The sequence below is a fragment of the Rhagoletis zephyria genome, unplaced genomic scaffold (genome assembly GCF_001687245.7).
Source record: "Rhagoletis zephyria isolate East Lansing unplaced genomic scaffold, Rhagoletis_zephyria_1.1 Rzeph_scaffold_00005, whole genome shotgun sequence".
Lineage (NCBI taxonomy): Eukaryota > Metazoa > Arthropoda > Insecta > Diptera > Tephritidae > Rhagoletis > Rhagoletis zephyria.
The window spans coordinates 418,904-444,993 of NW_016157089.1; the positions used below are offsets into that span (position 1 = coordinate 418,904).

The 26,090-nt window shown below is 33.1% G+C and overlaps 1 protein-coding gene across 6 annotated transcripts; it reads left to right on the forward strand.

Annotated features, from left to right (window-relative positions):
- The first annotated feature begins 1,893 nt into the window (after nt 1-1,893).
- Nucleotides 1,894-26,083, forward strand: Ddc (aromatic-L-amino-acid decarboxylase). Of its 6 annotated transcripts, none has more exons than XM_017631453.1 (6): nt 1,901-2,084; nt 10,401-10,510; nt 10,637-10,722; nt 23,697-23,931; nt 24,008-24,406; nt 25,047-26,083. In XM_017631453.1, the coding sequence occupies exons 2-6, from the start codon at nt 10,430-10,432 to the stop codon at nt 25,758-25,760; spliced, it is 1,515 nt and encodes a 504-aa protein (XP_017486942.1). In that variant the 5' UTR covers nt 1,901-2,084; nt 10,401-10,429; the 3' UTR covers nt 25,761-26,083. The 6 variants fall into 6 exon arrangements, with proteins under 6 accessions (XP_017487082.1, XP_017486942.1, XP_017487015.1 ...); XM_017631381.1 differs by lacking the exon at nt 1,901-2,084 and adding an exon at nt 10,102-10,281; XM_017631593.1 differs by lacking the exon at nt 10,401-10,510 and having other exon boundaries at nt 1,894-2,084.
- The last annotated feature ends 7 nt before the right edge of the window (nt 26,084-26,090 follow it).

Consider the following 26,090-nt stretch of genomic DNA (forward strand, 5'->3'; position numbering starts at 1 on the left):
TATGTGGTATTTTATTTCCGATCAACAGTGGTATTTTTTCATAGCTTTCGACAATGCAAAAAAATGTTTAATACATATTGATTTTACGAAAAAATTGTTTTCTTATATATCGAAAAGTGTTTTTTTTTCTTTATATGCATGTATATATATATTTGTAACAATTTGATTAGCCCGCGCTTTTGAACAGTGCTTGAATTTCATTTTCACGGTTTTATGTTAAAGCAGTGATAATCGAACTTCGGCCCTACAATTTTTATGCCGCGCACAAATGCACACTGCTAGGACTGTCACAAATAAAAGTGAATTACTTACACAGCAAGCAGTGATATACATACTTCAGAGAAATACACTGTTAGGATTTAATTCCGATATGTAAATACATACATATGTACATATGTACATTAGACTGCATCGCTCCCCATACAAAGCAAAATCGGTACTATTATCCATAAGAATAATAAAATCTATTATATTTTAAGACTTCCACCAAAATATTTCCGAAAAATATTAAGATTTAAGTGAGCTGGACCGATTTGAAAATACCTCCAAAAATGGAGTTTTTTATGAATAAAAATAGTTTCTTATTTTTTTTTGAAAAAATCCCCTCAAATGATAAAACGCTTTAAGCTTAAAAAATTAGCATGAAAATATTTTAAAAGAATTAAAAAAAAATTTAAACGGAATCGTAATGATGAGATTTTTGATGCTATTTTTTAACTTTTTTCAAAGATTGGTATAAGAAAAACTTGAATAACTGAACCTAAGCTCTTCCGATTTAGACTAAAGAGCTGTCATTGGAAAGGTTTTTTCTCACCCTGATTTCTTTGATAATAAACTCATTTAAAGGATGAAAGAGAAAGGTAGGATGAACGAACGTCATTCAAAGTTGAATTAAGATGTGTTGGTATTTGGAAAAAAGGGACACGAAAGACTTTTTTTTTTGACAGAAATAAAAACAGTGTGAAAATACCTTTCTATCGAGATCCCATAAGTCTAAATAAGAATAGTTTTGGCCCAGTTATTCCAGTTTTTTGTAAATCAATCTTTGAAAAAAGTAAAAAAAAACAGCATCAAAAATCTCATTCTTACGATTCCGTTGAAAAGATTTTTAAATATTTCTATGCAGATATTTTAAGCTTAATCAGTTTTGTCATCTGAGGGGACTTTTTCAAAAAGCTCTTTAAGAAACTATTTTTATTCATAAAATGCTCCAGTTTTGGAAGTATTTTTAAATCGGTCCAGCTCACTTAAGTCTTAATATTTTTCCGAAATATTTTGACGGACGTCTTAAAATATTTTAAATTTTGTAATCCTGGCGGAAAATCCGCAACTTCTTTTGGTGATGCAGTCTTATGTACATATTTATTTATACACAGGACAAACATTGGAATTCTGGATTAATAGCATTTAGAATTAAATTTCAATGAATTGTTTCCCTTGCGATGCATTATTTGCATACTTGTGAACATATTCATATCTTTTGTATGTACATCTGTAGGTACTTAAATATACATACATATATGCAAGTATGTAGATGACATAGCTTATTCCTATTAAGTTGCTCGGAAAATACGAATACGAATGATAAGAAAATTTCGATTTTAGGGTTTTTTTGATTAGACTTGTTTGCAACAACTGCTACTGATTAAGCACTCTATTACTTTTATGCTAATATGTATGTAACATGTACGCCCATGTAATGAAATAATATGTGCATTCACTTAAACGTACTCAACCGCTGGTTGATGCTAGATTCTCAAATGAGCGTACAGCCAACCACTTGTTGTTGAATGAGGCACCTGCGCATTTTCGTTTGCTCTGCTTTGCTGAACCGGTCCTGGGGTATTTTTGCTTTAAAATTCGCTTCAAACGCAGACGTTCTTTCAGTTGATAAACGCTCGTGCTTAACTAAGCATCGTTGCCACTGGAATCTTGTATACTTAATATAATATTTATATGTATATAATATAGTTAAAATTATAATTGGTTTATTGTGTTTGTTAACTACTCTCAAATTTAATTTGTATTGTGTCTTACAACTTATTGTCTGTTAGAATATTGTGTTTGTACAACGTATCTTTGTGGTGAGTGTGTAAAATAAAATGAAGTGTATGCATCCATCTGTACCGAAAGAACTTTTTCACTGAATTGCTTAAAAATGTACATATCGCACCCTAAATCAAAAACAGCCACAATTCAAAAAACCCAAATGTTCTGCACAAAACAAAGAAACTGTTGATGCTGGGCAAGCAATGCAAGTAAAACGAAAATTTGTCAATATAACTATTCCACTTTAAGAAGATAGTGATTAAGAAGAAATTTTGGTCAACGTTAGAAATATGGTGAGTGAACTGTTTTATGGAAAAAAATTATATCTGAAAAATTTGGAGTTGTGACTGTTTTTCATTTAGAGTGCGATATGTACTTACTTAAAAGCATGTTATAAAAACTTTTTTAATGCTATATATTAAATCAAAATTTAAAGTTTAAACTCTACCAAAAAATATGTACATAGTTGTGCATACATATTACTACAAACTAAACTAATATGTGAATACGAGCATTGGTTTTTCTATAACCTATGTATGAGTATGTATACATACATACATATGTAACTAAGCACATAAGTAGTTGGTGTAACTTTTTCGAATCGGCGCATTAGCGCGATTGCATTTGCCAATTTGTATCTTGCTTGTGCATGAAATTGTCTATTAAAGAAAAAATTAAAAACTTGTATGTACTACCACATATGTTAATATGTATATTTATCAGCATGCGTATTCTATTGACCAATAAATATTCTTGTAATATTGATTCAGCACCATTCGATACAATCACAAATAACAAGTTTAACGAAAAAATCTATATAAGCTTTTAGGCAAAGTACATATTTGCATTGAATCTTTGCCAATGCTTTTTCGAGTAGCATAAGACAAGGGCGTGGCAGTAGCAAGAAAAAAATTTACATAAATGATTGTGGTAAATTGTGTAATGCATATACATACGAAAGTGTTGCGGTTTTGTTCAATATAAAAATTAATTGTATTTATTTACAACAAAAATTCTAAAAAAATCAACGGTAATTTTTTAGCCACTTGAAACTTGCAAATTGTTGCACTAAAATTGAATGGGCTAAAAACTTTATACTCAAAAAAAGTGTAGCACTTAAAAAGTTTGAAATTTGAATTTACTTTGCAAGCTATGATACCTGCCTCTTAAATAAAAGACAATTTCGAAACGAATTTGATATCACTATGGAAAATTTGGCAAATATTTTGGTAAAAAATAATAATGGCGAAACAAGTAGGTAATGCAAAAACATGATTTGTTATTGATGGGCGCAATTTTTGCAAAAATACAAACCCTTAACGACCGAGGGGTCTAAGGAGGATTTTATATAAAAAGTTTGAATGCCCTTTTCTTTTAAATATTTTCATAAAAAAACAATGCTAGTTTGTTATAAAAACTATTTATATAGTGGCTATTTTTGAAAAATGTTGCCAAATTTGATTAATTTCAATTGAAAACTTGAAAGGTCTGAATTTCCCAATTTGTCTACTGAAAATCTAAAAAGAGCAGCCTTTACAGCAACAAAATTGTAAAAATCCTTTTGTTTCCTCTCTTTGTTGAGCTCTCCCCTCCAAATGGCAAGTAGTTCGCTACTGACTATATCAAGAATACCTACAAAAAAATTAATTTGCTCAAAAATCGCGACATGAAATTAAGAAAAACTCTTCATTTTATATGTTTGCACACCCAAATAATCAACATTTTAAAGGTTTATTTAAATTTAATTTTAAGCAAAAAAAAAAAATTAAAGCTTATGTCAGAAGTACTAAATATGTATGTATGTGCCTTGTAATGCTCTCACGCCATAGGATTTCTCTATAACAAAGAAAACACAAAGCCCTATTATTTTAATTTGAAATAAAAAATATTTAGAGGTCGCTCAAAGTGCTCAAAGCTTTCCATGTATTTTATTTTTTACAGTTTTTCATAGAAATTGTAGAAATGTGTAGAATTCTTTAAAATCAACATTTTTCAATCGAAAAACTCTGTTTCGCTTAGGAGACTTCAAATAATAATACCTAATTGTTTATTTAACCATTTCATAATACTAACCATGTTTTATAGGCCTCTAAAGACCCCCGAAAAATGCAATGGAGGGACCCGAAAAAATTATTAGTATTAAAAAATCGTAAAATACACAATTGGGTACTATTCCCTGAAGTCTTCTGAAGGGAAACAGAGTTTCCCGTTCGAAAAATATTGATTTTCAAGAATTCTATAGCATTTCCACAAAAACTTGTTTTTTCCTCATATAAAACACATGGGAATCTTTGAGTGCTTTGAGCTACCTCAAAATACTTTTCGATTCCGAAAAAAAAACAGTGGTATGTTTTTTCGATATACATAGGGAGCGAGAGCATTAAAATTGCGACTTTACTTCTTCACGCAAGTTTTTGGACCACCCTAATGTACATACATATGTACATATCGCACATTTGCTGCTCGAGTGTCATAATCCAAACTAATACAAAATCGAGTTAAGTATGCAGAAATTACCGTTCCTGTACTTCTATGTTGTTAAAAATTTCATAGTTGTGAGCTACTGCTCACTGGAACAAAATACATACGTGCATACATACATATGTATGTGCATTAGACTACATCACTAACCATACAACTGTTACGGAACTATTTTTCGACTGGAATTATAAAATCTATTATATTTTAAGACTTGCACCAAAATATTTCGGCAACATATTCAGATTTCCGCGAGCTGGACCGATTTTGAAATACCTCCAAAATTTAGTTTTTATGAATAAAATCGGTTTTTAAAGTATTTTTTGAGAAAAAAATAACCTCAACGGAATCATAATAATGAGATTTTTGATGCTGTTTTCGAACTTTTTTCAAAGACTGGTTTAAGAAAAACTTGAGTAACTCAGCCAAAAATTTACCGATTTAAATGTATGAGGTATCATTCGAAAGGTATTTTCTACCCTTTTAATTTCTTTGCAAATAAGCTCATTAAAAGTATGAAAGCTAAAGGCAAGATAAATTAGCCTCATTCCATGCTGAATTAAGATGTGTGTATGTAAATCCAAAATTTTAAAACCGTTTTTCTCGAGTTTTTGATTTCTGTTTGTTCAAAACAATATTTCTTTTAAAAAACTAAGCACTTAAGGCGGATTTATCGTTCTAGCTCTGAACTTTTCTACCATATGGTTGTTGGTGAGTTTCTCTCCGACGATGAGTCCGCTTTTAAGGTTAGTCTAGACTTAACTTACGAAGAAATCGTCAATGATTAAATACTCAACACGTCAACTTAGCCAGAAGCGAAAGTATTTTGTTTTTGTATTTTCCTTGTCAGCTGATTGTCACTTTAACGCCTATAAGACACATCGTAGGTTACGTTGTGTAAATTATGTCTAGACTAACTGAGCTTTACTGTTACTTTTCTTTTCCATATTTTATTGAAATTAATGTTTGTTATTTTAATTATTTAAAACGTTTTTAACGCGTTGCTCACAGACAACGACTTTAACCTCCTGCTAAGCAGTTGTCGTTAGTTTTTTACAAAAATAAAACACCCCGTTATTTGATCAAAGTTTTCTTTATCAAATATCTAGGACAAAAAGTTAATTTTTTTATGTACCAAATTGCCTTTATGTATCATCAAGCCAAAATGGATTGGATTGAAATCCCATATTTTCGTGTTAATGAATTGGCATTAATTAACAAAAAATTAAGAAATTCTGGATACATTAACACCATAGCGGACAATTTAGAGCCCTCGTTAGACGCCTCATTCCCTTGGGCTGTTGGGCCCATTTTTCAAAAATATGTACTCCTCGCTACGCCGTAGGGCGAAGATCGTAAGAAACACCTTTAGGTTTAATAATAACATAAGATAAAAAATTTTTGCTCGGACCAGGGATCGAAACCAGGTGCTACGGATTGGCATTACGCACCTCCAACCACTCAGCCACAGTTTAATATTAGTAAATCTTAAAAGGAAATTTTTGTGCAACATGGCGTATGACTAACACCTTTTTATGCATGTTTTATTTGTTTGATTCAGTTGACTCAGAATTTTCCATCGCCACGGTTGGGACATTAAATATAAACGGAACTTCTAGTGTAGTCCAATTTAAAGGGCTTAGTAATGATAAATGTTAAAGGTCAAATATAAGATAAATTGACCCACTTTTACAGTCATTATATGACCCACGATACAGTGTCGCACCATGATCTATTTTAAGGGACAATAGTTACACCAAACTAAAGCTAAAAGTTCCCATATTAACTTATTAAAATTTATGGGAGCATGAATTATGTATATGCAGTTTTAAATGCATTTTCCGAATGCACTTTTGTAGTGCATTTGATTGCAGTGAAATTTGGCAGATACGCTCCCAGTATGCCTTAGTGATTTGCAAGTTTATTTGGACTACCTCAGAGTTGTTTGAGTCGAGATATTTTGCGGACGTATTATTTTCTACCTTACAAAAAAAATTGTCGAACATATTCTGTATGGGAGAAATCGCGTGAAAAAATTGCCAAAAATCAATGCGATTTTCTAACTTTAAACTTGCACTTTGTTTTACTAAAATTGAATGAAATGTTTTTAAAAAACTGAATAGAAAGGAATTAGTATACAAATTTATTGAATTTTCATGAGATTCGCACAGAGTTTAGAGATTTTATTTTTATGTTTTTTGGTGTAGCACTAACTACGGTTTTATAAAGAATCCAAACAAATAGAATGAAAAACATTGCCATCTTTTTGAATTTTTCTGAGTTTTGCACAAATTTTAGAGATTTTATTTTTATGTTTTTTGCTGTAGTAAGAGCTTTTTATAAAAAATCATAAAAAAAAATTAGGATGAAAAGCTTTGCATATATTGCGAAAAATTTTCTGCGCCAATACGGTTGTTCGTCACTGTATTCGGAGTATATTTATTTTATCTTTTAATACACCAAATGAGTTCTTTTGTTTTCTGAATATTATAGATATTTGTTCAATAAATGAATTGAAAAATTATAATTTTTTACTAAAATCTACCTCTGTGTATTATTGATTCTGTCACATGAAAACAAAACACATTTATCGGATTGTAACATACGTGAACGTACTCTTTATCCCATTCAGCCTATACGACTGACGAATCACCTAATTTTCTTTCGTATGGTTTTCGATCCGTGAACGGATGTTACTTTTCGAGGCCTGATGTCGCCCGAACATATTCGATGTACACGAGCCCTAACCATGAAAGAAACGTAAGCGCCAAATGTTTTAATTTTGTGTGTTCTTTTTAATAAAAATTCCACAACTTTTTCACAAACAAATAACTTTTTTATATCCATCAACTGTAATAAAAAACAGCTCAAAGTAGACCATCCATTTTCGAGTTATGCGCGGTCTGGCGTACGCAACTTTGGTATATACATACATAGAAATATTTATTTTTAATAACGATCAGGGATTGTATTAAAGCAAGTTCGTTTTTTAATATAAGTTCTACTATGCACTATTATGCACTCGTTTTTGAGGAATTTAACTACCTTGTTAGGAAGTGTGATTGAATTTTTCTCCTTTTGCTCCTGCCAAAAAAAAATACCCGTGGGTGGGAGTGTCTAATTTTAGAAAAAAGCTCCTTACAAAACCTTTAATAACTGAATAATGGTACGCAAATACATACTATTTTAAGTTTAAAACAATAAGCAGAGGCGACAAAAGTATTTACCCAGTTTTTTCAGGAACCCTGATGCCAGTTGTATATAAAAAGTGGATTGGGTGCATGGGCGTAGCCAGGTAGGGGCAGGGGGGTGCTCGAGCCCCCCTAACTTTCAAATTTTCCTTATATATATATAAAATAGTACCCTGAAATACTAGCTTAATAGGGTCGAACTGAAACATTCATAATTGTTTTATAGTTAAAAAAAAAAATAATTGCTCATTACCGTATTCTAGAAATGCATGTCACTGAGTAAGCTATAAAATGCAAAAGTTCTAATCGGTCGATTTGAGTTAAACAAGTGGGATTCTGTAATAAAAGATATGGTTTTTTAATTGTGTTAGTCAGAACATTTTATATTACAATAAAATAATTTTATACACATACTATAATTATGAAAAAAATAAAGCTACGATGTTTGAAAGAAACCAGCTGTAGAGAGCTACGGATTTGTAATCAACGATTTCGAAAACTTCTAAATATTGAGTTCGAAGAGGATATAACAACTTTTTGAAAAAATGTTCCGTCATATTGGAATCGCCATTTGGAATTTAATAATTTGCATGCAGAATCATAACACAGATTTACAAAAAAAAGCTTATGTATATTAAACCAAACTCATACATCCCTATTCGACATGCTGAATGCGAATCCGAAGTCCGTTAGTCTCCACCACGTCAGGTTCGTGGTCAGTTGAAGGTCAAGTTGGGAAAAATTGATTGAATAAACCTGAAAATTCATATACATAAGGTTTTACATTCGTTGAACCCGAATCCGAGGTCCGTTAACCTCCATAATGTCAGCTTCGAGGTCATTTGAAGTTCAAATAGGACATAAAATTTATTCAATAAAAATTAAAAAAAAAAATTGTTTTTGTTGTCACTGAAACCGAGTATGGAGGTCCCTTGATTCCTCAAGGTCATCTGGAGGTCATGCCAAGGTCATCCCAAGGTCAAATTCCGATGAATTTTATTGAATTTTCAGGTTTATTAAGAGAATTTTTCCCTACTTGACCTTCAAATGACCACGAACCTGACGTGATGAAGGCTAACGGACCTCGGATTCGCATTCAGCATGTCAAATACCATAGGGATATATATGTAGGTTTGGTTTAATATGCATACCTTTTTTTTTTGTAAACCTGTGTAATCAACGACCTCAAAAACATACATACATATGAATGATAAAAATTGTAGATTTCCGACCCTGTGCGCTGGTTAAAAAATATTTCTAATAATTGTCAAGAGATTTGTTCATCATAGTCATAATTCTTGTATCGTTTTCTAAAATCAGAAGACAGTTTTTGTTTAATTGATTAATAAATTACTAATCAAAAGCTTCATATTCAAATTCTAATTGTTCTCTATGCTCTTGCTTTGTTTTTGTTTTTGATAGTAATCTTTTTTTATTTACCTTACGACTTGAAAATGCATAAGTTAAAATCTGTAGCTTATCATCAAGCATCTGTGTTGTATATATTCATTAAATGTATGAAGGTGGTCCAAAAATACATGTGGGAAAAAATTAAAATGCTAAGTTCTCACACCCAGGATTTGTGTGCTTATAAAAATTATATTTAGAATTTTTTAATACTAACTATTTTTGATAGGTCAAAAAATACAATAGGGAGACCCATCATATTCGGTATTAGGGTCATTCCATTTAAAAGAGGACAACGACATAAATTTAAATAAGCCCTAATGATCTCTATTTAAATGACTGCATTTCATTAATCCGTAAAAAAATATTACAAAAAAAAAAAAGAAGTTGTAGTTTTTGTCTATGGAAACTTTTTTTCATGCATAATTACTTTATACCAGTCACAAGGAGATGTCCCACCAATCATCTATATATTAATACGCTAACGAAATCCCATACAAATCTATTCCTCCCTACTGCTCCTACGTTTCTCAACCAATTTGAATGATTCTTCTCTTGTTCGAAAGGTATTATTTTCCGGTAGGTGCCTGATTTGATTTCACCATCTATGAATTTTTAAATTATTTAACAGAATGTATATTACTCCACCAAACAATATATGTAAGTGAGCTACACGGTTAACAGGTGCTGATGGACCTAAAAAAACTTCCCAGGCAAAATGAAAAAGTGTGTGAAAAAAGTGAAGTGGTCGAATTTCGACAACGGGGCGATATTAGTAACTATAAATATTCTTTAATATTTATATGAAGAGTATATAAACCTAATTTTTATTGAAAACGAAAAGGTATAATTCACATTTTAAAACACAAAAACATTTTAGATGAAGGTAAAGAGTTTTGGCTAAAATTCATCTTTGAGTGCACAAGGGTAAGGTAAAATTGAGTTATTTTCAGTGTCCCACTAGTCACATGCATTCCATCGATATTACATAAAACTAAGAAATCGTTTGGTATTTTTGTTAAAGCAATTTTATACATTAGTTATCGTTCTATGTTAAAAAATATCTTTCGCTGTTTTATAAGTTCCGACAACTTGATCATTTTCTGGAGTAAAATGTCCCACCAGTCACAATGGAATGGCCCAGTATTAAAAAATAGTAAATAAACAATTATTATTATCATAGGCATACTTATGTACATATGTTCGTGTGAGCTGTAAAACAACTCATTTAACATTTAATTTCGGTCCTCTCCTTTCGTTTTTACTAATAAAAAGAGCTATTAAGTACCTTATCAAGCACTAACATGAGTAAAAATTTGGAAAATCAAAAATTGGAAAAGGGTATTTCGGAAATAAATCTGGATAAACTTGATCCGAATGTGTCGGTAAGTGGTTGGAACTAATATATGTACACATATTTTTTCATTAAAACCAAAATTTCTTAAATAGCCCTCAATATATAATTTTAAAAGCAAATTTACTAAAATAAATAATTTGGTTTTAATTTCTAGATCGATATGGAAGCGCCCGAGTTCAAGGACTTTGCAAAATCTATGGTTGATTATATCGCTGACTATTTGGAAAATATACGAGATAGGTAAGCAAGCATACGTGTTTTGCGTAAAACTATAAAAGGTACATATTATGTACCAACTAGGGCATTCAATCCCGAAGCATTTTAACAATCCCGGGATTTCGGGATGTAAGAATTCTAATCGCGGGATCCCGAGATTTTTCGGGATTTCGCCTTCATAATAACTTCTTGCATTTTACAGTAGCTTCGTCTTTTTCAAACCACACAGATTCATTGTCAACACATTTGGTCTTAGGGGCGCATAATGCTCCTTAGTAAAAGAGTATGTAATTTGATGTTTAAATAATTTTCATTCTAAAATATCTATATTACTTGTCAAAAACATTTACTCATATTTACAGAAATCCTTTTCCAAAAAAGGCCGACAAAGTAAAATGAGGAACAATTCTGCCACACTGTAAAAGCTTGTGTTTTGAATTGCTACCAGATTTTTCGTTATTACACAGTTCTTGCACAAAATATTTGAACGAGTACAGTTATTCAGGCAGTTCCTGAAATTCACTTCCAAGTGCAAATGACTCAAGTTCACTTTGAATCCAAATTTTAGTGTTCTGTATTTCTCGTGTTTCAAGTCAAATAAATTATTTTTTTCGTTTTCAACATCTCTTTCATTCTGTAAATGAAGCAGTAAAAATCTCGGGATCCCGGAGCTATAATCCCGGGATTTCGGGACATGGAAAAGTGTCCGGGATCCCGGAATCCCGGGATTCTGCATCCCGGGATTGAATGCCCTAGTACCAACTATATTCTTATAAGTATTTGTATAAGTACATATGCAGCTAGAAACAAATTAGGGGGATTCTCTAAGTCTATCAGTATCCTTGCACGGTGCCTGGATTGAACGGTTTGCACGGTTTACACCGGTTGCTAGGCATTCCGATTCATGCAATAACATAACAACAAAACACGATTTTGGAACTGCTACATATTTCTTTCCGCTCAGTTCACTTTTTGTTGTATTTTGATTCTATTGTATGTGCGTAAGGCTATCTCAAGTGGGTCAAAAATTTATAGACGTCAGAGGTCTAGCCGCCTGAAATACACTCCTTAAATTTCTTCCAAAAATTAAAAAAATTCCTAATTTTTATGAGCATTTGAATATTGTTACAACGAACAAAAATCAACTTTTTGCCCATAGTATTTGATAAAGAAAACTTCAAACCAAATAACGGTGTTTTTTCTTTTTGTAAAAAACCGATGGCCAACTGTTGAGCAGATGATCAAAGCCTGTAGTGGAATATTGGAATCGTTTTTGGGTCCTGTTTTAAGCTATTTTCGAAGACCCATATTAAAGTTAAAATTATTTAAAAAATTAACAGATAAAAAGACAGTAAAGAAAACATTAAGTACTGTGAAGATACATATACATATGGGTAAATCTAAAAAAACAGGTACACTTTCAAAACAAAAAATTTTATATATGATTCTATTCGTAGTCTCCTAATAAATCGATATATATAGTGTAATTCATTTTCATCAAGTGCTTCAAAAGTAAGACGAGAATAAACATTTAGATCGCTGAAATAGAAAACAAACGATAAGCTGGTTTAAAATTACGCTGTGCGAGTGGTAAATTTTGAGGAAAGATTTTTAAAGTTGAACTCACTTAACTGTGACATTCCAAATTCAATGGCATCTCCCGTTTTATCAGATTGGCTCCGGTTTTCGAGATAAAGGTACTTGAAAATTTGATACAATTTTAATTGTTTTATAAATTACTCCCTCAGTTTTGAAGTTATTTTACTAAAATTTTGCACATAACGTTTTTTTAATATTACATACATTTTTCCTTAAAACTATCGAAATAGGTTCACTTTAACATATAGCTCCAATACAAATGATTACTCATATGTGTTTTTGACGTATAACTTTAACTTCATATCTGAATAATAAATTGTATGCGTGCTATATGTTAAAGTGAACCTATACTAAATTTTTACCTGCTTAATTGGAGGAGTTATAACACAAAACAACGTCTCTGAACTGTCAGTTGTATGGGAGCTAGATATTAAAGTGAACCGATTTCGATGAAGTGAAGGTAATATTAAAATAAAATCGTTGTAAAATTTTAGTAAAATATCCTCAAAACTAAGGGAGTTTGTTTTATAAAATAGTTAAAATTTAAGTAAAATTTCAAATACCGCTATCTAGAAAAGTGGAGCCAATCGGGCAAAAGGCCATTGCATTTAGAAGGTTTCAATTAAGTAAGAGCAATTATCGGAACCTTTGTCGAAAAAAGCTGCTTTGATACCACGCTCGAAATATTCTGACTAAAAGAAGGAGCATCATTAAAAGTAGTAAATCAGGGTTTTTACACACTTCTAGAGAACATTTTTTTGAAGCATTTTACAGGTATATGTAACATTATCAGGACTAGTAGTTATAAAAAGATTTAGATCGTTTCGACATATTTTCCAAAAGTACCTTCAATTAAAATGTTTTTGGAATAAAAATTACGCTCACGATCCCATATCTTTTTTATCTTTAAAAGTTGGTTTATTCTGAAAGCACACCTCTTTCTAAGGTATCATATTATAAAAAAGTGGAATGCTTCAAAAACTATACGCGATAAACCAAAAATTTTGAAAATTGTGAAAAGTAGAGTTACCCACTTTTCGTTACTTGCCATTTAGTTATTTTTTAAAGCACACTTTAGTTACCAACTACATATGAAGTGTACACATAAGTACTAATTGCACATAAAATTTCAAACCCGTATATGGTGTGCTTCAAAAGTTATGACATAGTTAATTGTGCCCCTCTTAAAAATTACATAAAAATTTTACTTGTTTTCATTCTTTCCTTTAAATTAAAACACCTATCATTCAAAAGTTATGCAGAAAATGTATCCACATTTTTTGAGGCTTTAAGTATACGTCTATGAATTGTGCCCAAAAGCAACCATCTTGATATAGTTTACAACAATAAAAATAAAGATAAATAACACAAAGGTTACCTGCTTTTTAGAGTTGCACATGTACGTGATTAAGTGGAACCACTTTTTTTTAGATGAATAACGGTAAATTGTCGGCCGCTGTGGTGTTGTGGTAAGCAGTGCGCGCCTCCACTCCGCAACGCCTGGGTTCAAGCCCTGGTCAAAGCAACATCGTAAAAAAAATATAGAAAAAAGGTTTTTTCTGAACAGCGGTCGTCCCTCGGCAGGCAATGGCAAACCTCCAAGTGTATTTCTGCCATGAAAAACAGCTTCTCATAAAAAATATAATCGCCGTTCGGAGTCGGCGTAAAACTGTAGGTCCCTCCGCTTTGTGTGACAACATCAAGACGCACGCCACAAATCGTAGGAGAAGCTCGGCCAAACACTAACATATGTGTAAGCGCCAATCCATTGTTGTTATTAACGGTAAATTGTAAAATGCGGGCGATTCTACGTAGGAATTGGATAGTGGCACCCAGTGTGCATTTTTGCTGTAAGCCAGTGTAACCAGAAAAAACGTTACCGAACTGAAATTGGAAACGACCGGCCACAAAGTGTAATTTTGTCGTTGTTGTTTTTATTGCAATAGAGTTATTCAGCTTTATACCACTATTTGTTTTTAGGAAGAAATGGAAAAAGTAATAAAATCTAAGCGCTAGAAGCTTTAAACATTCTAACTCAAACGAAATCGCCCAAGGCCAATAAACCAATGCTTGTGTAGGGGCTATTAATGTCTTGTCGCGTGGTAAGGTCCTTTGCATTGTGTCTCAAGCATTAGGCGATTACGAGGCTTTGTTTCATCAGCAGTTCTGATAGGATTACCTTTACTTTACCTGTTCTTTTGTGGCAGCCATTAAAAAATGAAAAAAAAACGGGGTAGCGGAATATATTACAAAAATATATATACAAAATATTTTGGCAAATTTAAGTAAAAATACGCATCCCCATGTATACATTTAAATCGTGCTATTTTCCTAAATTATTTCTTCTTAAAATGTGTAATTCATTGCAGAATTAAGTACAGTTCAATGTTTTTTTAAATTTATTGCTTGCACGCAAACTCGTTTCTTTTTTAGCATTAAAACAAGTTTAATTACAAACTTTTAATTTGTGTATATGTATGTCCAAACGTGTATTTGTGTGTATGTATGTGTTTATATGTATGTATATTTCAATATAGATTAATAAGTATGTATGCGCTTGCGCTCCATTCTTCTAATTATTCTCACTTTCAGTTATCGACATTGAATTAAAAACAAATACACGAAAAACATTCCATTTATTTATTCTCTTAGTCACGCCTTAAGGCCATACCTAATGACCGAGACTGACCGACGTAGTGACTTGTTCCGCACTTTCATTTCTTATTGCAAATCTTAATTAGCATTTAGACCTTCAGTTACAAAGTTATAAAAAAGATCCAACAGATGAATGAATAAATTCGTATCAAACACAATGACCTGCGCGCAATGGAACTTTATATGTTGGTAGTGTCGCACGTAAACAGTTAACCTTGACCGTTCTAATTAGACTTGAAAGCAATTAGACTTGAGTGCATTAAACTAAAGATTTTCAAATACAATAGAGTTTAACGTAAATGCTAATACATACTTTATGATTAGAGCCCATTTAAGGTGATAACTTGGAACGCTATTGGAAAATTATTATTGGGTATGCACGTAAATACAGGGTGGACCAAATGAGACCTACCATTCGCAACCGCGAAGCTTGGGCATTAATTTTAACATTCGCAATAATCAATGCGGAGCTTTTGCGAATGCGAATGTTGTGCAAGTGCACCGATAAAACGTATATATGGCAAACAAAATGACAAATTGTAGCCAATATTTTTGCCTTTGGTCGTGGGAGTATTTGTGTAACAAAACTGGTCAAATGTCATATTTATTTCCAGTCGAAATGATCAACGCCTGGCTATAAAGAGAATCGATGCTCAAATAATTTAAAAACTTTAGATCTGACCTTTAATAAGATAAGAATTACGTAACTATTTGAGATTCAAATGCTTATAACAATCCGGGGTGCTTTTTAAAAAATAACAATATTCTGTACCGATTCGGCTGACAGCCACGACTTTGAAAACCGAATTTTTTTCAAAATTTTCATTCCTGGAAAATAATAATTAATTTCCATATCCACCTATTTAGCTCGCTATAAGCACAAATTGTTCAAACCAGTGGCAGAGAAGTATTTAAAATGAATTACAAAAACTAAAATCGAAAAACGCTGATGAAGTTACAGATTCTCCAAATTCTGAAACAGCCAAAGGAATGAGAATAAAGAATTCTTTTTAAAAAGATTCAGAAAAACCTGTCACATCTGGTTTGGCTTGTAAGCGCTGTTTAAACAACGATCTTGCCATTATGCTTGATTCTAATTGTTTCTTAAAAATACTTGACATCCGCATTCGCATCCGCATCCGCGCATGTTAGCTGTAAATATTCGCATCCGCAGATCTCTAAAATTCCACATTCACAAAATCCCTAGTCCATAGTATGCCTAGCATTGTGCGCAGTTTTGCTTGGAAATGCGCTTCATCCGATATCAAACATTACCTAAAAAATCAATTTGTGTGGCTAATTGTGTAAAACGAATAGCGTATTGTAATCGTTGTTGGTGGTCTTGCTGTAAGTATTCATTGACATAATATTAAAAAACAAAGAAGTTATACATGTTTAACATTGGTAGGTCTTTTCTGGCCCACCCTGTAGTAATCAGAATCGTATTGATACAAATGCCTCATGTTCTAATTCTATGGTTAATGGCAAAATAAATGTAAATAAAGTGGCGCTCACGTAAATAGCACACATTTATTTTTTACAATATTGAATAGGCTACAAAACTGCATTTCAAAATTTTTTAGCAACGTTAATCGCATTCTCATGTTGCGATTGCTCGCTCTACACCACAATATCTTGTTAATGGATTAACAACAAGAATTAACGGGGTGTGCATAGCTCAGTGGTTAGCGCTGCTGGCTTTGTACATCGATGATGCGGGTTCGATTCCTCCTGAAGTCTAAAAAAATAAGTCTGATGAGGAGATGTGGTGATCTCTGAAATAGCTGCTGTTTAGTTTTGTAAAACTAAATATTACTGATTATTCCCGTTTTCTTTCAACGACAATAATTGCAGCTATGTAAATAATATACTGCGTTACCAAGTACGTGCACTAGACGCACAAATATATGTAAATATAACATAAATAATAAGATAAATTCAAACGCACAAAATAGAAACATATACACACGTAAAAGCATACATATACACATGTGGTATGCACATTGTTAATGCACCTAAGTGTTTATCGATAAAAACGGTAAGGTCATAAAATATGGACCATGATCCGTTATACTTGTTTTCCTTAGGCACAAGCACTTGACATGTTATGTTGTCCACATAAAATCGTAAAATGATCTTATGATGCACATGTGCAAATAGATCACAACAGACATATGTATGTACTAGACTCCTGCGCAATTCCATTTAAACGGCCCAACANAAATACTTACATATGTGCATCCAAATTAGATAATACCATGTTCTGACCGACATCGAAAACATGTTTTCGTTGCTAAAACTGGTTTTCGACCTAAAACTTGTGTTTTCGTCAATGTAAAATCTGTCAAACGAAAACAAGTTTTCGCTGAAAACCACTTGAAAACTCACGTTCCACTCATTTCAATCGGTGTCTGCACTAGTTTTTTTCGATTATTTATCGAAGTGGAAGTCATATTTTATCATCTTTAATACGCCATTTCGGATTTTTTGTTAATTGGCTGAACAAAATAAAATAAGCATGGAAGTAAGAGGTTGTTAATGAAACGAAATTGAAAAAAAGTATTTTGGTTTTGTATTTGTGCAGCAAAACTGTAAACAAAGGATGTAAGAAATGTCGACGAAAATACCAACAGTCGGTGTGAACAGCCTTCAGCCCACAATCCCAAAACTGGTTTTCAAGGTGTTTTCGTTGTCGGTCAGAACATTGTATAAGAAAAACGTTGTAACTAAAACATGAATGTGCACTAACCCTGTGGGGAAAATCTCTAGTTCTGAACCGGCGCTTCTGGTACATTTAGACCCAGTACTGGTTCACGATTAATCTCTTTTGCATGCAAGCAACTGGCGAATTTAACATGGCGATGTCGTAGGAAGTGTCAATTGCCCCCCGCTGCATCCCTATTTCGATAGTTCCAAACTAGTCCTAAATTCCAACTGATAGCTGGCAATGCTACACATGTTTTCGCACGGGTTGCAGCATGTCGATTTTTCGTTTTTCGTAACGTAGCTACGAATTACCAATTACAAAAATTCGGGTTCTAGAATAAGGGTGAACATTTTTATAGCAAAAAGGTTTTTTCAAGTTTTTAAAAGCAAATACATATTTTATAATTGTTTGACGCGTATATTTATCAATAACTTTATTTGAAAATAAAATGCAAATGTAGAAAACGAGAAGCAAATGTGGCGAAGCCCATTCTCTAACGGTAAGCTCTCTTTCATAAAAATTTTATTCAAGAATGGGCTGGATTTCGAATTCACAACGAAGTTAGAATACATGGGGTAACGACGGCTGTCTTATGCTGGAGAGTAGACAAGTTGTCGAGTCGGAAGACCATCCTCTGCCATCACTCATTATCAAAGGTGAGGTATGGATTCCTTTTCCAATTATTTAAAAGATTTTAACCGAACCATGACCACAAACAATATTGAAATTACCACTACATTTTCTTCTAGGTAGAGGTGTCAAACTATCGATAGTCACACCATCGATAGTTTTGATAGTTTTCAGAAAAACTATCAATAATCACGATAGTCTCGAAAAAAACAAAACTATCGATAGCACTATCGATAGCGCTATCGATAGCTCTAAATCAGTTAGGTTGCTTTGCTTTTACAGGATCATAGTGAAATAAATATTATCCTATGAAAGTTATAATCATTCAAAATTAAGTAACTGCTTTGCCAAAATACTTCTCTTTTTAGAAAGTTCAAAAACAAACACAGGTTATACAAACAAAACAGGATTTACGATTAACATATGTATGTATAATTTCAAAAAAATTGGGAGAGATGATCGATAGTCCTACTAAACTATCGATATTTTCGATAGTATAAGAAAAATCTATCAATGAGTATTGATAGTCTAAAAAAATTTAAACTATCGATACTATCGATAGTGCTATCGATAGTTTGACAACTCTAGTACTAGGGTGTGTAGAAATGTTACAACTGTCTCAATTACCAGTAGCTGACTCGCGACTGCGGATGCGGATGTTTAAACGCTAACATCCGCGGATGCGGATGTCAAGTATTTTTATACCCGAGCGCACTTGTACGCAAGGTTATTATAACTTTGTTCACATAACGGTTGTTTGTAACAGGCAAAACTAATCGAGACAGATATAGACAAAAGCGTACATAATTGATAAGAATGAAAAGAGTAACCGTCTGTGCACACGATCACTCTAGTAAAAATTGAGATATCTTAACGAAACTTGGTATGTGTACAAGCGCAGTTAGTCAACGACGTAGAGTAAACGTAGGTTGACGTACTTAGCAGCATATCATATTTACTGTTGATAGAGAGAGAAAGAATCAACGGCAACGTCACCGCCATGCGGTGGTGAGTTTGCGTTAACTCGCGAATCCCATAAGGTAGATCGTGTCTGCCTCAACCTACGTCTACGTTACGTCGTTGACTGTTTGAGCTTTAGTTCTTTTGAGCGTAGGACGGATGGTGTTGAAAATGGGAAAAATCGGACGATAACCACGCTTACCTCCCGTATAACGTTAGTTTTCAGAAATACGAACACTGCGATATTTTAGTAACCACTGAAGCTTACTCACTCAAAATTGATATGTACAATCATTTTTAGGCGAAAAATAAGAATATGATAAATTTTTGGAAAATGGGCGTAGGCAAGCCCACTTATGATTACATGTGTATATCTTGGGAACCGCTCCACCAACTTCTTCACAGTTGTTGGCCTTCACAAAGCATACCAAATGGCTGAAAATTAAAAAAATCGGATAATAACCACCCCACATCCCACATAACGGTAATTTAGAGAAATACGAAAGCTTCGATAAATCAGTAAATACTGAAGCTAATTTATTCAAAATTGACGTTTGCAATAATTCTATAGCAAAAAGTACGCTTATAATAAAATGTTGAAAAATGGGCGTGACCCCACCTATGTGTATCGGTACGATTATTGTGGTTGCCCCATAAAGGCAAAACGTTGAAAGTTATTGAAATCTGACTAAAATTACCACCACCTTTTTATAACGCTAATTTTACCCAAAATTGATACTAACAACAATCCCTTGAAAAGAAGTACCGTTATTATGGAATTTTGGAAAATGGGCGTGATACCGCCCACATATATCTATATAAGTTTATATCATTATGAACGTTCTATCGAAGATGTTTGAAATAGACGTAAAACCACCACTGCTTACCATGTAGCTGTAGTTTTCGGAAAGGTGAAAAAACTATATTGAATACTTGCGCCGGGTATTTAATGTTCGGCTCCGCTAGAACTTAGACTTTTTTACTTGTTAAGAAATAATTTAGGTGATTTAGTTAAATAAAAAATGGAAAATTTAGTAATTTTTAATGTTTTTTTTAGTACTTGAATTTAAAAATTGGAACATTGTATTCAATAAAAAGTTTTTAAATGGTCGTAAATCAAACCTGCGCCACTAAATAACTACTCGCTCGCTGCGAGAAACTTGAAAAATTTCGAACTTGACAAAATTGTAAATTCTTTTCGATTGACGCTGCACCAGTCGAGAGGACTTTTAGTTATATTTATTTTATTTTTTTATTGCGGTGCAATAATTCTTTTTTGGGAATTGCATCAGTCTGCAAATGTCGGATCTTCACAATCAAGTATTATGGCAAGATCGTTGTTTAAACACCGTTGTTTTCCAAAGAATTCTTCATTCTCATTCTTTTGGTTGTTGCTGAATGTGGAGAACCAGTAACGTCAACAGCGTTTTTCGAATTTAGTTTTTGTAATTCATTTTTGATCCTTTCTTCTATGACTGGCCAGATATACGTTTTATCATTGCACTTGCATAATATTCCACGGACCGAAAATAACAGTTATTTTTTTAAGTTAAACTTGGCCTAATATTTTTATTCCGAAAGTTTTTTCTGGATAATAAACAAAGAGCTTTTCAAAATTAAGCAAATTTGGTATCATGTGAAAGAGGACTGAAATAGCTTTTAAACAGAAATAACGAACGAAGGTTTATATATATTTTTATATCATTTAACATTTTTTATTGAAATATTTTTCAAGAGGTGACTTTACTTGATTGGACATTTCAGTTTCAAAGCTATTTAAGTCCTCTTTCATTTGATACCAAACTTGTTTAATTTGGATAAGCGGTTTGTTCATTGTCCGGAAAGGACTTTTAGTTGGGAATAAAAAATATTTGGCCAAGTTCAACTCGTAAAGAAAATAACTGTTATTATCGGTCCCTTCAATATTCGCATTCGCAAAAGATCCGCATTGATTATTGCGTATGCGAAAGCGAATGCGAATGTTAAAATTAATGCGGAAGCTCCGCGGTTGCGAATGCGAATGCGAATATTCGCAACAACCCTGGTATGTATATAATTTGAAACTTTAGAGACGTTTTTCTCGAGTTTTCGGTTTTTTGAGTTATGACAGTATTGAAGTAAGTGAGCGTTATGTTTATAATCACAACATGCATATTGGATATCGAATATAATATTCGAACGTTCGCTACAATATTTTTTAGGTAATTAAAAAAAAAGGTTACTTAAAAAGTTCTTAACCGGTCGATACTTTTTGATATTCGCGATATTTACTCAGTATTTGTCAAAAAGTATCGATATTCTGTACTCGGTTCTCGTATCGTTCTATCACAAGTTATAGATATAACTCTTAAAACTGCTGCTATAACTTCTACCGCTTAGATTTTGTTGTTTCATTTTTCATTTTCTAAAAAAAAAAAAAAAATATAACACTATTGAAATAAATATTAATACACCACAATAAGAATGACAAATCTTGTTATGATGATATTGGTAAAGATAACTTTTATCTTCCAAGCAGTAAATAAAAATAAAAGAAATAACAATTAATTTCCGAGCAATAAATCAGGGCGTCCGAGCAAAGGCTTTTTATCATCGCTCCGCTCATACTTTCACTGCAAATGCAGTTCGAAGCTGAAAATGTTGGATCTTGTGGCATTTACATAGGTATGTACGTATATACTACGTTTATGCGGCAGAATTTATGAATTCTTAATTTCATTAAATCAAAAATGGTTCGGTTTATGCATAATTCGCGAATTCACGAAATAAAGTGTTCTAAAAGTGACAGCGCACCAGCGAGGAACCAAACGGTAGGGTTGTAGTTTTTTTTGCCATTTTTAAATTTGCAAAAGCCGTTGGTACCAGGTAATGATCCATGTTATATTTAAATTGGTTTTAATGTATTTGAATTTCTTCTATTTGAATTTACTTTATATTTCAACAAATCCACTTTCCAGTGTCTAAATCATGGATATGCCACTTATACTTTTTGATCTAAAAAAATCATAACCCTAGTAAACAGCTGTTTGCAAAACGTGGCGTTGCAGTACTTGCGCTTCACGATTTCATGAAATCATGTCGAAATTCATGGATAGTTTTTGTGTATAATTGAATTCATGAAATTGTATTTATGCAGCCAATTATAACCGAAATTCATGAAATTATTTCGTGAATTTGCGTACGCATAAACGTAGTTAGAGTTCGTCCTATTTTAAAAAGTGAGGTATCAAATGACAGGGCTTTCTATTGGATAAATTTTAAATTTTACAGAAGCAAACCAAAATAATAATAGTTTATTTTTAATATTTTTATTGAGCTTTGTACCACGATTGTTTATTAGGAAAAATTGAAAAAGCAACAAAGTCTAAGCGGTAGAAATTATAGCACTTATTTCGGAGATCACCACATCCCTTCATCAGACTTCTTTTTTCTAGACTTCAGCAGGGATCGAACCTGCGAATTCGATGTTCAAAGTCAGAAGCGTTAACCACTGAGCTATGTACATCCCGTAAACTCTTGTTGCTAATTCATTTTCCTTATTCAACCAACTACTATCAAGTGCAGCTGATTTGCCGCTATTTAAACTCGACAGCGTGGTTGTTGTTGTCAATTCTATACATCCATTTGCTTATTTGCTTTTTTGTATAGTTTCAGGCAGGCTCTTCCTAAACTATGTATTTGTCAATGTTATTGTGGCTTGTTAACATTTTATTTTTAATATTTTTATTGAGCTTTGTACCACGATTGTTTATTAGGAAAAATTGAAAAAGCAACAAAGTCTAAGCGGTAGAAGTTATAGCACTATTTCGGAGATCACCACATCTCCTCATCAGACTTCTTTTTCTAGACTTCAGCAGGGATCGAACCTGCGAATTCGATGTTCAAAGTCAGAAGCGTTAACCACTGAGCTATGTACATCCCGTAAACTCTTGTTGCTAATTTATTTTTCCTTATTCAACCTTATTTTGCTTTTTTGTATAGTTTCAGGCAGGCTCTTCCTAAACTATGTATTTGTCAATGTTATGTGGCTTATAAACATTTTATTTTTAATATTTGTATTGAGCTTTGTGCCACGATTGTTTATTAGGAAAAATTGAAATATAGAAAATGCTTATAGAGCTGGTCTAAAGATGCCTATAAATCTATCTTGCTTTTGTTTAAGATATGGCTTTGAGTTTTGATATAGTGTATCTGAGAGACAGCTTACGGAATATTGGGAAGTGTATTTCTGAAAAGCTGTTAAATGGGGTCCCTGCTGCATTTGTGGTGACGTTATTTACATATATATATATATATACAATTAAAGAACGTTATTATTATTATCTTAAATTTGTAGTTTCTTCTTAAATAAAAGGGTTATTTAAAAAATATATATATATACGTACATATTTAAATATAAACATACATACATATATCCAGTAAATATGCTTTTGAAACATCATTTCAGGCGTGTACTCTCCGATGTGAAACCTGGTTATTTACGTGCACTCATTCCTGATGACGCACCAGAAACACCAGAAAGATGGGAAGATGTTATGAAGGATATTGAACGCGTTATAATGCCTGGTGTCACGCATTGGCACAGCCCTAAATTTCACGCTTATTTTCCAACTGCGAATTCATATCCAGCTATAGTAGCCGACATGTTAAGTGGCGCGATTGCCTGCATTGGATTTTCATGGGTATGTGCACATAAACATTTTCGGTTAAACACATATGCATGTATGTATTAATGATTTAATATGTTGACTATTAAAGATTGCTAGTCCCGCATGCACGGAATTGGAAGTCGTAATGTTGGATTGGTTGGGCAAAATGGTAGGCTTACCAAAGGAATTTTTAGCCAGTTCTGGAGGCAAAGGCGGTGGCGTTATACAGGGAACAGCTAGTGAGGCAACGCTTGTTGCTCTCTTGGGTGCAAAGGCTAAAAAAATTGAGGAAATAAAGAAACAGCACCCAGATTGGAGTGAAAATACAATTATTTCAAAGCTGATCGGTTACAGCTCATCTCAGTCACATTCTTCAGTGGAGCGTGCCGGCATGTTGGGTGGTGTTAGATTGCGTGGCGTGCCAGCTGATGAAAATAATAGGCTTCGCGGTGATGCTTTGGAAGCAGCCATAAAAAAGGATTTGGAGGATGGGCTCATACCATTTTACGTAAGTGTAAGAGCCAATTTCACAGAATCGGCAGTTTACTACAGGGCTCGAATCGTAACATCCGTTCACGGATCGAAAACGATACGAAAGAAAATTACCTGATACGTCAGGCAGTATAAGCTAAATGGGACATAGAGTACGTTTACGTAAGTCATAATCCGAAAAATGTGTTTTTACGTGACGAGTGGTACGCTATCGTATGTGAAGATCCGAGCCCAGATTTTCAGTGTCGATTCTGAGTGACTGTGAAATTGGCCCTAAATGAAATAAATTTTCTACGTTAGTTTTAAATATTAACATTAAATTAAAGCCACCAATTATAGTTAAGCCTTTAAACTCAAAGACACTGTAGGAGGTGTTTTTGCAGGAGAGAGTTAATACGTATTTGACAGTTCACTTTCTATTTTGTACTGAAAATCAGGAAATAACTGCCGAATTTGAGTTAACTTTCTAGTCTAAGAACTGTCTTATGTAACAGAAAATTCAACTTTACTATTTATTTTTTACTATTTTTGTTTAAATGTACTATTTTTGTTTAAATTTGTGTACACATTAAGGTTTTTTTTACAGCTATTCGCCCAAAGAAAAATTACTGATATCATCTGCTTTTTCTAATTTTTTTCATTATTTAAATATTCAGGCTGTCGTTACCCTGGGTACCACCAATTCATGTGCTTTCGATCACTTAGACCAATGTGGTCCTGTTGGCAATAAATACGGCGTTTGGATACATGTGGACGCTGCCTACGCTGGCGCCGCTTTCATTTGCCCTGAGTATCGTCACCTGATGAAAGGCATTGAAACAGCCGATTCTTTCAATTTCAATCCACATAAATGGATGCTGGTGAATTTTGATTGCAGCGCTATGTGGCTAAAGGACCCCAGTTGGGTGGTGAACGCTTTCAACGTGGATCCCTTGTATTTGAAGCATGACATGCAAGGTTCAGCTCCCGACTACAGACACTGGCAAATTCCGCTTGGTCGCCGTTTCCGTGCGTTGAAATTGTGGTTCGTACTTCGCTTATATGGTGTGCAGAATCTGCAAGCGCACATAAGACGTCATTGTGGTTATGCTACGCAGTTTGCCAATCTTTGCCGAGCCGATGAACGATTCGAGATTGTCGGTGACGTAAATATGGGTCTTGTATGTTTCCGTTTAAAGAGTTCTAACGCAGTGAATGAGAAGCTATTAAAACATATAAATGGACGCGGTAACATCCACATGGTCCCAAGTAAAATAAATGATGTATACTTCTTGCGCATGGCTGTTTGTTCCAGATTTACTAAGCCAGAGGACATGGATTATTCTTGGAAAGAAGTGAGCGCAGCTGCTGATGATATCTGCGAAAAATAAGAAAAAATAACTATTGCATTAATAATGAAGACTTAGAATTTGCAAAAAAAAAATGACTCGTTTAGGGAACGAACCTGAAGATGTACTTCAATAGGTTCAACAACAACGAACGCTGTGTACTTTCTATATATTCCATTAGATGTTAGATATTACATTGTATTATTATATTATACTTGTTGAAATTATGGCCAAAAACTGTATTATCAAATCTTTTAGCAGTTTTGCATTGTTGTTGTGTTATTTGCTAATATGTAAGCTAATTTATGTAAGTTGTTTTTTCCAAACTCAAGTTCATTAATGTGAATAAAACTGAGCTAAAAATATCACATT